The following is an 18,033-nucleotide window of genomic DNA, read 5'->3' as shown; positions in this document are numbered from 1 at the left end:
AGGATTCCATAGCATTGAGCCATGGTAGTCGAAGTGGTGCCAAACTGGATTATTTCTGCAGTGCAGATACAGCCTTTCTCAGATGCTTGGAGTACAGTATTGTAAGATCATATGCACATACACACACACATGCGTATAGACATATACATACAAACGCACACACAATTAAATGATTGTGGATTGAGATCAGAATGGAAAAAAGGTGGAGGCAATAGCTATTATAATACTATTATAGGTGATATATAAGAGCTCCCTTAATTGTCCTAATCCTAAATGGGTCTATCGAAGTCAGGTTTGCCCCCTCTCTTCTTCTCTGATGCTATTTTTAAATTAAACATGTTGAATTTGTAAGATGTCTGAGTGGCTGCTAGGAAATGAAAATGGTGACATTGTAAGAGAAATTTATTTTGTATGATCCAGTTAAGGATCCTATTGATTCCTTTGGCACACATCTGTGGTCCAATCCTATGGTTTATTTTCCTTCTCCAAGATTAGTACACATAGAATTATAGGCCCCAAATGCATCATTAATTATTCCTTTTGAAGTGAATGAAATGGAAACAGGCTGAACTATGGCTATACTATGGCCATTTTCCATTCTATTTTGTCTACCTTCAGTACATGAGGAAGAGGCTTAGGGGTCCATGTTGGGTCTGATGAAAGTGATGCTCTCCTTCATGCCATCCATTGCCCTTTCTCTCAAGGATTTCCAAGATGTGTCTGTATCTGGGAAGACCCAGCAGCTGCACAAGAGTTGTGGGAATTCGCTTGTAGTGGAGGTGTATTTGGCCTAAAAACTTTGAAGGCACCAATGCCCATTTGATCTTAGGAGCTAAGCAGAGTCAGCCCTGGATAGTAATGGATGGGAGACTGCCAACAAAGGTCAGGTGCTGCAGGCTATATTTCAGAGGAAGGGATTAGCAAAACCATGGCTGAGTCTTTCCTTGCCTTAGAAGACACATGAAATTCATGGGGTCAGCATACATTGACAGGCGACTTGAAGACGGTGCACACACACGCTCACAGACACACCTATTTGTACGTAATTCAGTGAAAGTTGCCTTCTCCCCCAAATTCTATGCCAATATAATACCTGCAAAATACATAGTCCTTCTAAACTTTTCCCTTTTCTAGCACAAAAAGATATGAAGCTGCTTTTTAGCTTTATGGAGTGGAGTTGTCCCTCCACGTTTGCAACTTTGACTTTTGTCCTTCTTTTGACTTTTGCAGATTTGATTATTTGAGGTTTCGATTGATATGTTCTCTCTAGGAATCTCTGGCACAACTCTGTCAGAAGTTGGCCATAGGTTTATTCCCTGCTTCTGGTGTTCTCTTTGCTGTTTTTCATCACTGTTTTGTTGAATCACTGTTGTACTGTGTTTTGTATTTCCAGCAAATTCTATTCCATGCAGAGAATTGTGGTCAGTGGGTGACAGAGAATGAATGACTGTGTTCTCAGAATAGTAATAAATGGTAGACGGAGAGTGATTTTCCACCCCCATCCTCTGGTGCTTCCTTTTAAAGTATTTGGTGGGATGTGGCTGTTCCTGTGTCAGTCATCTGCTGGACATTGTCATGTCATCAGTGATCACCAATGATTTCCCTCTAAAGCTTGTGACATCTTAAGTACCCTATCTAAATAAACCTGTAACCTCTTTGTTTAATCTTTTTCTTACTTACTGTCCATGTGGGCTAATCTCATGCTGAAAAAGGAGTGTCCCTTCTTCACCTCCAAATCATGTCTCTCCTGTTCTACAGGTTATAGGTCCTGGTATGTATTTTTACCACATTGCAAGAAAGGTGCTCTAATGCACTGACAGCATTCATGCTTTGCATGTAGGAGGTTCTGTGTTCAGTTTTTGTGTAGGATCTTATGTAGAAAGGAAGCTAAGAAAGATCTATCCCTGTCCCTGAAAAGTCACTCAGAGCTTTCCCCAATCTTCTAGATATTTTGAAGAGTAACTTGTGTATATCATTCCACTTTAGGAACTGATAGGGATTTGTAGTCCAAAAATGCCAGGAGAATATCACCCGAGGGAAGTCTGTTACTGATAGAGCTGACCAGAGATCTCCATATGAGGCAGTATATAAAACATTTCTTCTTCTTCTTCCACACTTGGTGACACTGACCTGCTCCATGCGACAGTTTCCCTTATATCTTCTGTGTGCTACTGAGTGTGTTTTTCAGCATTTGGTACTTAAAGCCCTATCTAATGTACATGCTGCCCTGATATTATTGTAATGGGAAACCATGGTTTCTTGTGATGTGAATAGCATATGAGCCTTGAGCTCTCATACTCTGCCCTCCTCTTTTTGCTCGCTGGAGAAGGGGCTTGAAAGCATTTGCTTCCAATTCTTTTTTAATTGAATAAACAAAATAACTTTATTGAAGACGGTCAGGATAGAAGTGATCAGCAATGCATTTAGGTCAGATCTGAGGCTTCCCTCCTCCTCACGATAGTATGAAGACGCAAACTAATTAGCTCCAGCTACTCAAGTTTAAAGAATCCTTTGGAGAAGCCACAGTGTTGTTTTTTATGGGTAAGCTCTGGTTAAAACAAACCAAGATCTGATACCTTTGTTCCTATTTGCTTGGTTTTTGTCAAGTTGCGTTTAGGGAAATCACATTGTTCATGTTTGGATGTCACAGAGGTCTGTTTAAGTCCATAGAAGGAATGACCCATCTCTTCTTCCAATGTATGAAAAAGCAGGAGTGGAGATGGGAAACTGCGTGTGTGAGCATACAGCTTTTGTTTTTAATATTGGAAAAGTCCTATCTCTTGATATAAACCAAGGTGTGCATTGACATCTAAAGGGAGGGCGTCCTCACAGTCCCACCATCCTCACAGACAGGGTTAGTAAGGTTTCGGCAGAGAGCCTTATCCGTGGCTGATCCCAATAGGTAGGACTTGGGTCCACAGAAAGTCCGGTTGGCTCCTTCCCTCCTGTCTTTCTTCTGGTAGATGGAGGCATTTCTATTTGGGCAAGCTTTGGGATTTTAACTATGGAGTTGCAGCATGTGACATGGTATGCTCTCTCTCTCTAGACATATATTGTATATATATAAACTGTTTTAAATACGTTTTTGTTTTTAGTGTTTTAGTCGTGTTTTCAATGCTGACGCTTAATTTCTTTATAGCTTTTGTAAATTAATGTATTAGTTGAATGTTTTAAAGATTATTGTAAGCCACCTTGTATCCCATTTTGGGAGAAAAGCAGGAATGTAAGTGCAATAAACACATTAAAGAAAGAAAATGTGGCTCATCATGTAATGGGGTTGAATTCTGTGTAAACCAGCTCACTCTCTGATCTACAAAAGTCATAATGTGTGATGTCCTTATCGAGGATGTTACTTCTCATTACATACACTTGAAATCTCCCACTTTTTGGGAGGTGGCAGTGGGCATATTGACCATCTTTCCAATGGATGCAGACATGCACTTAATGCCTTGTGTGTCTGTGAGGGAGGGATAAGTCTTAGAGAGTCAGAAACGTAGTTTCTTTTTTTCTCATACAGAAGGAAAATATGGAGGGAGAGGAGAGAGAGAGAGAAAGTGAAGTGGGAGATTAATAGAGAGAAAAGCCATGAGAATAGAAAGAGAAAAATCAGTAAGGAAGAAAAATTGTGAGAGAAACAGATCCTCACACACAAAGAAGCAAAACAGCAAAGGGATGAGGTGTGTGATGACAGGTATGTGCCCATAAAACCACTATGTGTGTTGTGATCAGTGGTGTGACACTGAAAGTCAGGCCTTTGTTTAGATGTTTAAGTAACTGTTTGTATATGATGTGAAAAGGGCTGATGTGAAAGTGTAAAGGCAGGATTACTGCTGAACATAAAGAAAAGAAAAATAACAACCATGGAGAAGCTGCATAAATTCAACTTAGACTGTGAGTAAATCGCAACAATTAAAGAGTTCTTGTACCTTGGATCAAGCATTGATCAGAATGGAGACTGCAGTCAAGAAATCAGAGGAAGACTAGGAATGGGGAAGGCAGCGATGAAAGAACTAGACGAGATCCTGAAGATAAACAAGTGAGAACTAAAACTAGAATTGTCTAAGTCATGGGATTCCTCATCATTTTATACACATGTGAGAACTGGACAGTTAAAGCCAAGAGGGAGAAAATCAACTCATTCGAGATGCGATGGTGGGGAAAAGTGCTAAGGATCCCATGGACAGCCAAAAAGCCAAACAAATGGGTTCTAAAGCAGATCAAGACAGAACTCTCTCTGGAAGCCAAGATGACTAAATTGAGCCTGTCGTATTTGGACACATCACAAGAAGGCATGACTCATTAGGAAGGACAAAAATGCTAGGAAAAATAGAAGGTAGAGATAACCGCATGCCCAATGGGTAGAGTCAATAATCGGACCTGAATCTGCAGGACCTAAGCAGAGCAATGGAGGACAGGGGTCTTGGAGATGTCTCATCCACAGGGTCAGCATGAGTAGGGGGCCTTGGGACCCGTTCAAGGGCAGTTAACAACTTGTATATGATGTGAAAAAGACAGACTCGAGTCTGTAAACAGTACGATGTAATCTGATTTCCTTATTCAGCTTCTTCAGAATATTCCAAGTGTGCTATATTTTGGAATTAAATGAAGTTTGCAGCAATATTGTACTCTGGTTATTTGGCTTAAAGGTCATAGAACAATGAAATATTACATTAGCCACACAGAGAAGAAAGTAAGGGGGATGTTGAATTGTCTAGACTAGAAGATGGTGGAGAACCTGGGGCAGTGGTGGCACAGTGGTTAAATAATAATAATAATAATAATAATAATAATGTTTATTTATATACCGCTTTTCGTAATTAGATCAAAGCGGTGTACAACAGCAAGTACAATACATAGTCAAAATAAAACATAACAGGCCTCTCTCCCCCTCAAGATGGTGGTCAGAAGGAGGGCTCTTAGTCTTTCAGGCCAGGCCTCTCTCCCCCTCAAGATGTTGGTCGGAAGGAGGGCTTTTTCTTCTTTCAGGCAGGCAGTTGGAGCTAGCCTGCCTCTCTCCCCCCAAGATGGTGGCTGAAGGGAGGGCTTTACTTCTTCAGTAAATGTCAGTGTTGCAGCCAGGGTAGTGAGTTCAATCCCAGGCCAGGCTCCAAGGTCCACTCATCCTTCCATCCTTTCATAGGTCAGTCAAATGAGTAGCCAGCTTGTTGGGGGCAATTGGCTTACAGGTTGTAAACCATTTAGGGAGTGCTGAGTGCACTGATAAGCAGTACAGAAATGTACATGCTGTATTGCTAATGCTATAACACAATAATTTGGGAATTGTTGCTTCTATACTTATGTATTTAGAGTATTTATTCTTTTCTCTTCGGCCACAAAGGATCCCAGTGCAGCTTACAGATAGTTAATTAGACAATTCCCTGCTCCTCAGGCTCACAATCTAAAAAGACACGATACAAAAGAGAAGGGAATGGCAGAGGGGAAGGGGATCAAGTCAAGCAGGTACTGCTGGTTCTTATCTCCCTTCAAGACCAGGGCAGTGGCATTTGGAATGAAGGGAGGACCTTAAACCTAGTTCCCAGGTTTCCAAGGGATTGCCAGAGTTTTGAGATCCCTCCGTCTCCCTCTCTTGACTTTGGCCTAGATTTTGGCTCTTCTCTCCCTCCCAGAGCCCCCTCCCTCAGGACTCCAGATAAAATCTCCCCCCCACCCCCAAAATGTTGTTTCCAATGTTATTGAACCCTATCCTGTGTGATGCTTTGTATTTGACACCGGTTCTTAAACCCCTCCACTGGCTGTCCATTAGTTTCCAGGCAAGATGCAAGGTGTTGGTTTTAACCTTCAAAGCCCTACATGACATGGGTCCTGACTACTTGTGGGAGAACCTCCTCCCATACAATCCACCGCAGACTCATTTCCTCTGGGAAGAACCTGCTACAACTTAAGAAGACCAGACTTTCAGCGATGACCCAGAGGTCCTTCTCATCAGCCGCTCCCAGGCTCTGGAATGACCTCCGGATGAGATCCATCATATTTCCACCTTGGAAGCCTTTAGGAAGGCTATTAAGACGGATCTCTTCCAGCAGGCCTTTTCAGACTAGATTAGATGTAGTCCCTTGCCTCTCCCTCACCCTGACCCTTACCCTTGCCATCGTTACTGTTATGGAAATTGTTATTGATGTATCATTTCTGCCCTCCGCTTCAGAAAACGATTCAATTCTTGACTGAAAAAACTTTTTTATTATATTGTGTTTTGGATGTTTTAAATTTTCTTGCTGTTTAATAGCTTTTTAGGGATTGATTAATGTTTTTATCATTGGGAGGAGGGTTGGGAGTTTTAATAGTAAGGAGCATCAGACTGAAGTCACAATGGGGCAGTTTCAATGCTTCAGGCAAGGAGCATCAGACTGAAGTCACAATAAGACAGTCTCAAAGGTTCAGGCAAGGAGCATCAGACTGAGGTCACAATGGGACAGTCTCAATCCTTCAGGAAAGAAGCATCTTCCTGAACTCACAATAGTCTAGCCTCAATCCACCAGGAAAGGGGCATCAGCCTGAGGTCACAATAGTCCCTATCGTGCAGGCAAGGAGCATCAGCCTTAAATCACACTATGCCAGTCTCAATTTCTCAGGCAATGAGCATCAGTATGATGTTGTAATGGACCAGTATCAAACCTCCAGGTAAGAAGCACCAGCCTTAGGTCACAATAGTCCCGTCTCAATCTTTCAGGCAAGCAGCATCAGACTGAAGTTACAGTGGGCCAATCTCAATCCTTCAGGTAAAGAGCATGAGCCTGAAGCCATAATAGTCCCATCTCAGTCTTTCAGGCAAGGAACCTCAGGGCGAGATCACAACAGTCCTGTCTCAATCCTTCAGGTAAGGAGGAGCAGACTCAGGTCACAATGGGTCACAATATGTCATGAATCCCTTTATTTGTGAATTTATGCACAAGGATTGCTAGGGCCAGGCTGCTGCTGCTGCTTCTTATTCTGCTGGCGGACTTTGTGGGAAAGGAAGGTATGCACCGGGAGTTCAGGGGCCTCCCCTTCCTTCCCTCCTTTCTTCCTTTGAGGAGACCACAATGGAGCCCAAGGTGCAGAGCTGGACTCAGGAAGGAAAGGCAGGAAAGGAAGACTCTAGTTTGGAAATATAGCTCGCTCTGTGTATCTTGTATGTTTGTGTGTGTGTGTTTTCCTTTGCTGTTGTTATGGCTGGGAATGGAGGTGAGGACTGAGGAGAGAAGAAAGGGTCAGTTTGAGCAAATTCAGAACTTCTGTGCATCAAAGAGTCCAGTGTGTTGAAACAGCAAACAACTTTATTGAGAACACTTAGGAATTCAGTGTTTAAAACAGAACTGCCCATTCCAATAAAAGCAATACATTAAAACCCCCAAACCTAAAACTCCACACTTTTCTAAACCTAGCCCCCACCTCCAATTCCCAGAGTCTATGCCCCACAAGTAACAAGCCCCCCTTTGCCATTCCCAGAAACTAGCCCTTTCTGTTAATACCTGCCCCCAACTTTCTTAAGCCAACATCCCACACTTTGCAAAAGCTATCATTCCCAAAACTATTCTAGCCAGCTGCAACAAATCCCAGCCCCCCATCTACATAACCTATACCACGACCCACAATCCCCAGCCAAATTTACAACACAAAGTAATTATATATACAATTAGCAATGAAAACCTAAACTTAAGAAATACAACCTTAAAACATAAACATACATATGGACAGACAAACCTTACCAGGAAAATCACAAGAGCCTTTTCTTAGCACCACTGAATTGAAAATATAATTTTTGTATTACTAATTGACAAAAAGATTATTAGTTCATTACTGGGATTTGTGCGTCTTCTCCCCTTTGTGGACTCTCTGATGTCCCAGATTTGGATTGGTTAGAAATGGGGGGAAAAGAGATAGATATGAAAATAGATATGAAATATAAGTCATACAAGATATTAAGGATCTTGAAGGTACAATATTTGTAAGTATATAATGTTCAATTCACACAAGCTATTAAAGAAATAAACCCAAACGTTCAATTCTGAGACTAACTTCCAAGATCCGCTCTTTAACTCTCTCTCTCTCGGTCTCCAACCGACACAATTCCCCCAACTGTCTCTTGGTCTCTCAGGCCTTATATCTACTTCTCACGGAAGCTTCCAGAAGAACCTTCATCTTGCTCTCTGATTGGTCAAGAGAGCCTTTCATAGCAGTGATGTCACTCTGCATTTGCATAAACCTCCCTTTACTGCCTGAAGAAGACCTCCATTGACTGGAGCCCAGTCATTCCACTTTCCCAAGGCAAGGCTTGCACCTATTTCCCAATGTTGTTCTTGGGGTCTGCCTTCCTGTTGTTTCCAGGTCTTATGGTGACCTTATGGGAGTTTATGAAGGGGTTTTCTTGGTAGGTTTCTTCAGAGTGGATTGCAATACCTGTTCATTTATTAAAAGGTTTATAGGGCACCCACATATCATAGAATCTCGTAGCTATGTTCCTCAATAACAGTTAACCAAATTAAACAGTATATAAAACAAAAACATGAAACAAGCTGGACAAGGAAACTGTTGCATGTATTTGTAATTGGTTGACCGGCTGACCCCAAAGGGTATTCAACAAGGGCTTCTTTTCATCCTGGAGAGAAGTGACCAGTGGGGTGTCCAGTGGGGCTCTGTCCTGGGCCTAGTGCTATTCAACATCCTTATTAAGGACTTAGATGACACAATTTGGGGCATATCTTTCAAATTTGCAGATGACATCAAACTAGGAGGACTAGCTAATACTCCAGAGAACAGGGTCAAAATTCAAAAGGGCCTGAACAGACTAGAAAGCTGGGCCAAAGCTAACAAAATGAAATTCAACATGGCAAAATGTAAGGTACTGCACTCAGGGCGGAAAAATAAAATGCACAGATATAGGATGGGGGACACCTGGCTTAATGAAACTACATATGAAAGGGATCTAGGAGTCCAAGTAGACCACAAGTTGAACATGTGTCAACAGTGCGACACGGCAGCTAAAAAGGCCAATGCAATTTTAGATGCATCAATAGAAGTATAGTGTCTAGATCAAATGAAGAAATAGCGCCTCTCTGTTCTGCTTTGGTCAGGCCCCACTTGGAATATTGTGTCCAGTTCTGGCCACAATTAACAAAGATGTTAAGTTGGAAAATGCCCATAGGAGGGCAACTGAAATGGTGAAGGGTCTGGAAACTATGTCATATGAGGAACGACTAAGAGAGCTGGGGATGTTTAGCCTGGAGAAGAAAAGGTTAAGAGGTGATATGATAGCCCTTTTTAAATATTTGAAGGGATGTCATATTGAGAGGGGAGCAAGCTTGTTTTCTGCTGCTCCAGAGACTAGGACCCAGAGCAATGGATGCAAGCTACGGCAAAAGAGATTCCACCTCACCATTAGGAAGAACTTCCTGACAGTAAGTCTGTCCGATAGTGGAACACACTCCTTCCTTGGAGTATAGTGGAGTCTCCTTCCTTGGAAGTGTTCAAACAGAGGCTGGATGGCGATCTGTCAGGCATGCTTTGATTGAGAGTTCCTGCATGGCAGAATGGGGTTGGACTGGGTGGCCCTTGGGGTCTCTTCCAACTCTATGATTCTATGAATCCCCTTAAATCTTCTATCATTTTGATATAGTCCATCACTTTGTCCCATTCTTCTACCAGTCTTGTTATAGAATGTATTCCAGTATTCTTTCACTTTGACACAGGAGCAGCAGAGATGGAAATATGTGCCCTTTTCATTTCCGCACATCCAGCACCCATCAGAACAAGTCTTAGATATAAAAATACTTTGTAGTAGGGCTTGGGAAGCTGTGTATTTTATCTTCCTTTTCCAGGATAACTCCCATTCTTCCATCTCAATATTGGGTCCTAGATTTCTTGGCCATTGAACCATGTTTTCTTTAACCACCTCAGATTCCATCTCATGTTTTAACAGGATTTTATACAATTTCACAAGTGGACCATTCTTTATAGCAAGCACATTTCCTTGTATTTCTGTACTAATTATTTCTATTCCATATGTTTTCATATCCAACAAAAATCTCTCTTTTATTTGCCGGAAAATAAGCCAGTTACGTTGTTTACCTTCTTCTCTTATTTCTTCTAACTTTTTAATTTAATCATGTTGCCTTGCTTATTTATCAAATCATTCCTGCTGCTGCTGTTTATTCCACTGTCGGCTTTAGAGGGAAGAGAAGGAGTTCGCCAGGGGTTCAGCAGCCCCCCCCCCCTTCCTTACTTCCTTCCTTCTTTCCTTCGAAGAGATTTTGAAGAGGCCGCAATGGAGCCCAGGAGAGGCAGGAAAGAAAGGTTCTGCTTTGGAAATAGCCTCTCTGTGTATACTGTAGGTATATAGATATATATAGATATATGTGTGTTTGCCTCTGCTGTTCTTATGGTTGGGAATGGAGCTGACTACTGAGGACAGGAGAAAGGGTCAGTTTTGTGCAAATTCACAAGTCCAGTGTGTTGAAATAGCAAAGAACTTTATTGAAAACATAGTCAGAAATTCAGTTTTTAAGCCAGAACTGCCCTCCCCAAGCCAAAGAATATATTGAAACTCTAAACCTAAAACTCAACCTTCTACAAAACCTAGCCCCCACCGACAATTCCCACCATCTATCCCTACTATTAACCAGACCCACTTTGCCATCCTTCTCACACACACAATCTCTCCCTGCCCCAGACATTCGAAGAAGCTTGCTCCCTTTGTGTTACTACCGGTCCCCAACTTTCTTCGGCCAACATCCCACAAATTCTGAATGCTATCATTGTATTCTAGCTAGCTGCAACAAATCCCAGCCCCTCATCTAACTAACCTAAACCACGACCCACAATCCCCAGCCAAATTTATAACCCAAAGCAATTATCTTTACTAGTAGCAATTAAAAACTAAACTTAACAAAACATAACTTTAAAACATACACAGACATATGGACAGAAAAATCGTACATATAAAATCATAAGGGCCTTTTAGCACCGCTGGATTGAAGAAATATTTTGTATTCCTTCTTTACAAAAATAATGTTCGTTCACTGCTTGGGTTTGTGTGGCTTCTCTCCTGTGTTGCCTCTCTGGTGACGGAATAGGCCTGACCTCCAAGAAAAGCATTTGCCACACTGCTGGCATTTGTATGGCTTCTCTCCTGAGTGGACTCTCTGGTGTGTCAGTAGGTTTAACTTCAAAGAAAAACATTTCCCACAATGCTGGCATTTGTATGGCTTCTCTCCTGAGTGGATTCTCTGGTGTTTCAGTAGGGTTGACTGCTGAGAAAAACAGTTCCCACAATGCTGGCATTTGCATGGCTTCTCTCCTGAGTGGATTCTCTGGTGTGTCAGTAGGGTTGACTGCTGAGAAAAACAGTTCCCACAATGCTGGCATTTGCATGGCTTCTCTCCTGAGTGGATTCTCTGGTGTGTCAGTAGGGTTGACTGCCGAGAAAAACAGTTCCCACAATGCTGGCATTTGTATGGCTTCTCTCCTGAGTGGATTCTCTGGTGTGTCAGTAGGGTTGACTGGTGAGAAAAACAGTTCCCACAATGCTGGCATTTGTATGACTTCTCTCCTGTGTGGATTCTCTGGTGTGTCAGTAGGTTTGAGGGCTGAGAAAAGCATTTCCCACAATGCTGGCATTTGTATGGCTTCTCTCCTGAGTGGATTCTCTGGTGTTTCAGTAGGGTTGACTTCAAAGAAAAACATTTCACACAATGCTGGCATTTGTATGGCTTCTCTCCTGTGTGGATTCTCTGGTGTGTCAGTAGGGTTGACTGCTGAGAAAAACAGTTCCCACAATGCTGGCATTTGCATGGCTTCTCTCCTGTGTGGATTCTCTGGTGTGTCAGTAGGTTTGAGGGCTGAGAAAAGCATTTCCCACAATGCTGGCATTTGTACGGCTTCTCTCCGGTGTGGACTCTCCGATGCTTGACAAGGTTCGACTTGTATGCAAAATGTTTCCCACAGTTCTGGCAGTTGTATGGCTTTTCTGGTGTGTGGACTCTCTCATGACTGACAAGTTCTTCTGTAAAGAAGGATAATGACAGATGATACTGAGTTAAGAGAGGAAAGTGTTAGCCCAAAATTTAGCCCTATATTCACTCCTCCCTATTTGAGATTAAATTAATAAAGTTGGGGTGGGTGACTTGAGCAAGACCCTGTTGCAGATGCCCCAAATCCATGCAACGATTATATCCTTACTCACAGGATCTGGCAAAGAAGAGATTGTGGGGAACCTACCTTGAGGTAATCAGTAGAAGCAGATAGTCCTACAGACTGTTGAAAAAAGATTCTTTTAAACATGTGTTAAAATATTTTTATTGAAAAGTGGCATCATATCCTGTGAGACGGCCAGAGAGTGCTGAGTCAGAGCACATGGCATGATGCAAGCTAACTGCAGAGGACACTTCATGTTGTGTGGCACCATGAGATGAATCACAACCAATACAGAATACAGGACACATCTGGATTGTTGTGGATAGGATTGGATTGGAGTTGGTGAACATGATGGAAGTCAGAGAGGAGAGCTTGCAAATATTTTTATTATTTTGCATCTCAAGATAGAGAACCTCCAAAGATTTGGATGAAATCAACTGTGTCTGTGACTTATTTTTAAGTGTGAAGAGAAGTTAGTGCATTGCCAAAACCTGTATCTGGAAAGTTGTTTCCATACTGTGCTATGTTATTGTTGAGCTGCATCTGGGAGCATCATGCTCAAATTGCGCTGTACAATGGCTTGGGAATGGGACTGGAATTCAGAGCCAACAAGGACCTGAGGACCGGTGTGCTAATCCCTTATGTCTGAGGTATTTGCACCAAGCACCTATTGCATTCAATTTGATTTTGTTCCATATTTTCTCCACCCAGAAAACATTCTAAAACTATTTAAACGTTATAGAAAACTTGGGTTCTGCCCACTAGCAACAATTTCAGTATAAAGATCAGGCCCAACTGGCTGTTCTTCAGCGTCAGTCCAGTTGCAGACAGACACTTTCTGGGTTTACACTGCTAAACACCTCACTACTCTCGCCAGCTCCACTTGTCATGGGAGTTACTGGTTTCTTTACCCATTCTGGGCCCTCAGCAATTGGAATCAAGGTCCATCTAGGTTATTTATTATCATTAGGAAAGCCTAACATCTATTCACCACTCCCACCTTTGTTAGCTAGTTTTTGTGTGTGTGCGTGAACACCTATATGTGTGTGTATGTATGTACAGTGCACCTGTGTCATAGGTGGGCATGCCTTACACAGATTTCAGGATACACAAAAAGGCACACTGGGAAAAGGGGCAGTTTGCCCCATAAGGGTTAATCACGCCTGTGGCGGTGGCGGGTGCAGCCGCTCAACTGCGCGGAGCCCTGTTCATTTATATAGGGCTTGAGAATGCATGGAATCCCCCTAACAGAACGGGATGACTCCCGATGTCACTGTTGCCCCAGTCTCTCCTTTGAGCTAAGTATTCCCTTAAAAGCATAGCACTTGGCAGTGTCCTCCCCAGACTCCATCATTTCGGGTAACAAAGAGCCTCTGAAATCAACCATGGAGCTAAGGAAGTTCAGGTTGGAAAAGAAACATTAGAGAAAAGGGAATTTTTCTGTTGCCCTTTCCTTTCTTCATAGACATTGCTCATAATTTCAAAATGGAACCCCTTAATATGTTTGAAAACAAGAGCCTGCGCTGGTTCTCATCAGTTCAGTTCTTAAAATCTGTCATGTTCGTGGCTGCCTCCCAATCCCCAAGGCCCCTCTCCTGCCCCTTCCCAGAGGTCCCTTCCTCTCCGGACAGAGCTAGGCAATCCTGGCTTTGCTCCTGCCTTCCCCTCCTGGCTCCCATCTGCCAGATCCCCTTCCCTTTCTCCCTCCGCTCTCCAACCTTCCCTCTTGCCCATCTGCACCGCTTCAGCATCTCATTTTCAGCATCTTTTCCCTGTCGTTATATTTTTTAACTTTCCCTCCGTCTCTCCATCACAGACACATACCCACAGAGTGTGATGCATAAAAGGGATACTTTGAGGCCCATTTGTTGAGAAAGGCAGGATAATCAATCTACAAATAATTCATTGGCAAAGGCAGAGCATGGGGGCTGGGACCTGGACTCCAATTTTGGTGAGTGTCAAGCACGAGGGAGCAGCCTTAAAACATCTATAAGACAGGCATGGACTACTATGGGGTTTGTAGGAGATCTCAGGGGCAACCCCAGATTGTATTGCCAGGGGGGGGGGGGGAAGGGATGAAATAATATTTTGACCCTCAACATCCTATAGCATCCCTTTGGGGAAGTGGAGGCCATTTGGCCACTGTTGGACCCTCTCTGAGCCATTGCAGGCCCAAGGGAGGTATTTCCCACAAGAAGGCTCTCCCGAGCCTTAAAAGGATAGAAGAGGAGCCAAAAAAGGTAGGAAACTTGGTCAGGGATGTGCTGAGTACCATTTGGGTGTGAAAAGCATTAATCTCAATGGCTCCTTTCCACAAAATCCTAAAATTGGCAGTTTAGGATGGAGTATTTGGAATCCTTAGAAACTGGAGAGCAGTATTGCCTCACTAAACTACAGATTCAAATATTCTACAGGATGTTGCTATCACAATTAAACTAGGCTTGAACGGGATCTAGGACTCCTAGTAGACCGCAAGTTGAACATGGGCCAACAGTGTGATGCGGCAGCTAAAAAGGCCAATGTGATTCTAGGCTGCATCAATACAAGAATAGTTTCTAGATCAAGGGAAGTAATAGTGCCACTCTATTCTGCTTTGGTCAGGCCTCCCTTGGAATAATCCTGTGTCTAGTTCTGGGCCCCACAATTCAAAAAGGGTGTTGACAAATTGGAGCATGTCCAAAGGAGGGCAACCAAAGTGGTGAAGGGTCTGGAAAAAATCAAGCGCTATGAGGAGCAGCTTAAAGAGCTGGTTATGTTTAGCCTGGAGAAAAGAAGATAAAGATTGGATATGATATCCATGTTTAAATATTTGAAAGGGTGTCATGTTGCGCAAGGGGCAGGCTTGCCTTTTGCTGCTACAGAGAAAAGGAGAAACCACAATGGATGCAAGCCACAGGGAAAGAGGTTCCACCTAAACATTAGGAGGAACTTTGTGACAGTAAGAGCTCTTTGACAGTGGAATATACTCCCTTAGAGTTTGGTGCAGTCCTTTTCTTTGGAGGTCTTTAAAGAGAGGCTGGATGGCCATCTCTTGGGGGTGATTTGAATGTGTATTCCTGCATGGCAGAAGGGGGTTGAACTGGATGGTCCTTGTGGTCTATTCCAACTCTATGACTCTATAATTCTAGTGGAATCATAGCGACATGGTAATATAGTATGAAAGGGTCCTCAGTCTTTATAGAAAGAGCAATGGTTTCAGGTTCCTTACCTACAGAAGCCACATTGTCATAATTGTCCATCATTACATAATTGTACAAAAGTTTCTGTTTCTTTGTCAACAATTTCCATTCATCCTCGGTGAAATATATCGCCACATCTGCAAAGGTCACCTGAAATAGAAAATAGCCCTCATCCAGAGAGTGACTAAGGAAAAGGGGAGGAAAGCACATGGTGCATCCCAAATATTATTTCATCAATTCAGAATTCAGTCCAGGAAATAAACTTTAAATTCTGTCAGCAAGGAAAAAGCTACTGCCTTTCAGATCCATTTTGTATCGAATCCTTTCAATATAGTAAGCAATATAATTGAGGCCATGGCTGGGACATTGAGGATGGATTAGGGTACTGACTATCCCAAAACATATAGTACATTTAGCCACAAAAGAATTATGGTGCATTCAGCCATTTCTTGCCAAATTTCAGAGGCAAATGTCATTTTTAAAAAACAGTTCTGGGGAGCACTCTGGACCTGAGGACCAATAGGCCTACCATCAATTTAGAGCCAGAGATGGTCTCCCATATTCCCATCATTTCAAAGTCAGGAAAAGCATGGCACATGTGGACAAGCAACACCAGAAGGTGGAGAGGGTGGCCAAATTTGTTTATGAGGAAGATCACACAAGCGGGGAAGGGCACAGTAGTTTGCTTTTGCCTCAGCCTTCTGGCAAGTGAAGACACTGGCAATGTATCTCCTCTCCTCTCCCACCTTTTGAGTTGATGGGGTGCAAACTCCTTGAAAGTCATTTTTCAGCAACCCAAGAGAGCTGAGGAGAAGTGGGAAAGTGGAAGGAGAGAGAAACCTACACTTTTGAAAGCCCCTGAAAACGTGGGGTGACAGAGGATTAACCAGGACTTTCTCTGCCAAACTGGGACAATATCTTCTCCACTTGCTTTCATGAGCTGCCCCAGCAGTGACACAAATGAAGCTAATAGTCAGGATGGAGACTCACCAAAGAGTTCTTGTACTTCGCCAGCCTCTTTCTCTTGGAGCCCAACTTTCTCTGCTTGGCCTCTGTGTTGGCCATCAGGTGGGAAGGGAGGGGGTCCTGGTGGCCCTGCACTTGGTTCTCTTCAAGTAAAATATGCCCCAAAGCTGTGTACAAGGAGGCCGAGATGAAGTTCCTGAGAAAAGAGACTAGGGTTAGGCTTGGTTTGTCAAGAAATCCTGCACCACTCGAAGACACAAAGAACAGCATGCTGCTGGTGAGATACGCAGGTGCCATATGCCTCCTTTGGGCCAATGCGGAGATGGACATCCCCTTCCTCCCTCTTCACCAAACAAAGCCCCATGGAGCTAGCATAGATTCACTGCAACTCCCTTACACAACAGATACTCCATGTTAAAATGCTTTTGATGTTGCTATGTTGCGCAGCACGTGAGGCAACATGTTAACGTATGGCGCCAGATTCTCCACCTTGACTGTAGTCAGTAGCTTGTGAGCTGAACAAGCACCTGTCACTTTCTCAATGAGCAAAGAGACACTGTAATCTTCTCTCAGATGAGGCTTTTATTCATATAAGAAGTTCCACTGTGTACAACACTATATACATTGACACCCTCCACCATCCACACCAGTAACAACCCACTCTGAGGCACACACTGTCTGACTCTTCCTCAGTGACAGTTGAGAATGACAGTTGACAGTTGCATCAACATTCCAATGATGCACTGTTTAAATGCTGACACATCTAACTGCCACTAGAGCTGTAAATGACTCCCACAACAGCTCCACCTACTGGCCACATGCATGTCATTTCCTGAGACCAGTTCACCATGGTCCTGACACTCCATGCCTTGTGAGAGTGGAGGGGGGTCAGGGGATGGGGAATTGGAGAGGACCCTGGCTATGTCCCTGTAGCTAGATGTGAAATGAGCGCATCATCACCCAAAATAAAATGGGACCTCTTAGCAAATCTATGGGAGACGCTGCCTCAAAGCACATGGGAGGAGTCTTTGGCTGGATGGCCATCTGTTCGGAGGACTTGGAGGGCAGAATGGGGCTGACTGTTTGGCCCTTGGAGCTCCCTTCCAGCCCTAAGAGTTTATGAAGCCTACCTTACAAGGCTGTTGTGGGAGTTAATCACAAGACAATTACTACACAAGAATGGCCACCTTTTAGCAGCTTACAATAAAAAGATCCATACAATACAATAAAAACATGTTTCATGATATCCCAAACTCTAACCCTAACACTCCCATCCGAAATAAAATACCATTAAATTACTGGACAGTTATTAAAACAGTTATTAAAAACAGGGATAGTAGCCAAAGCCTGATGTTTGTGAAGAATAAGAATAAGGCTTGTATTAAAACTATCCTCCCCATTTCTGATCCCTGTTAAAACCCATGTTCCCCAGAAGGAGCAGTGCTTTGTAAGAAAACCATATCTGAAAAGACACACAAAACACACAAAAAGAAACACACTTCCTTCCTTTTGGCCCAAGGAGCCTGGCCTCCTTCTGACTCTGGAGCCTCAGGCGAGAAAGAGAAGCCTCTGTCCAACTCAGAGAAGGTTCTGGAACATTGTTCCCCACAGTCACAAGAAGCACTAAATGGCCTCCAGAACACAAAATGGTTGCCTCTTCCTCAGCGCTTGGCAGTTGGCAGTTTGAGGCCTTCAGGGAAGAGAGAGAGACTGAGGGGAAGAATGGAATGGAGGTCCTGCAGAAATAAGGCACTTTGAT

At 43.2% G+C, this 18,033-nt stretch overlaps 1 protein-coding gene across 1 annotated transcript; it reads right to left on the bottom strand.

Annotated features, from left to right (window-relative positions):
• Nucleotides 1-634: 634 nt before the first annotated feature.
• LOC149301654 (uncharacterized) lies at nt 635-17,834 on the bottom strand. The gene is made up of 5 exons (XM_089484343.1): nt 17,774-17,834; nt 16,299-16,470; nt 15,338-15,458; nt 11,435-11,998; nt 635-726 (listed from the first exon to the last, which is right to left on the bottom strand). Exons 2-5 carry the CDS (start codon nt 16,371-16,373, stop codon nt 635-637), a joined length of 852 nt encoding a protein of 283 aa, XP_089340469.1. The 5' UTR covers nt 16,374-16,470; nt 17,774-17,834.
• Nucleotides 17,835-18,033: the final 199 nt, after the last annotated feature.

This window comes from Sceloporus occidentalis, unplaced genomic scaffold (genome assembly GCF_023333645.1).
Source record: "Sceloporus occidentalis isolate IW3139 unplaced genomic scaffold, rSceOcc1.0.p SCAF_21, whole genome shotgun sequence".
Lineage (NCBI taxonomy): Eukaryota > Metazoa > Chordata > Lepidosauria > Squamata > Phrynosomatidae > Sceloporus > Sceloporus occidentalis.
Note: the sequence above shows the minus strand (reverse complement) of the source record. Positions and strands in the feature narration are given on the sequence as shown.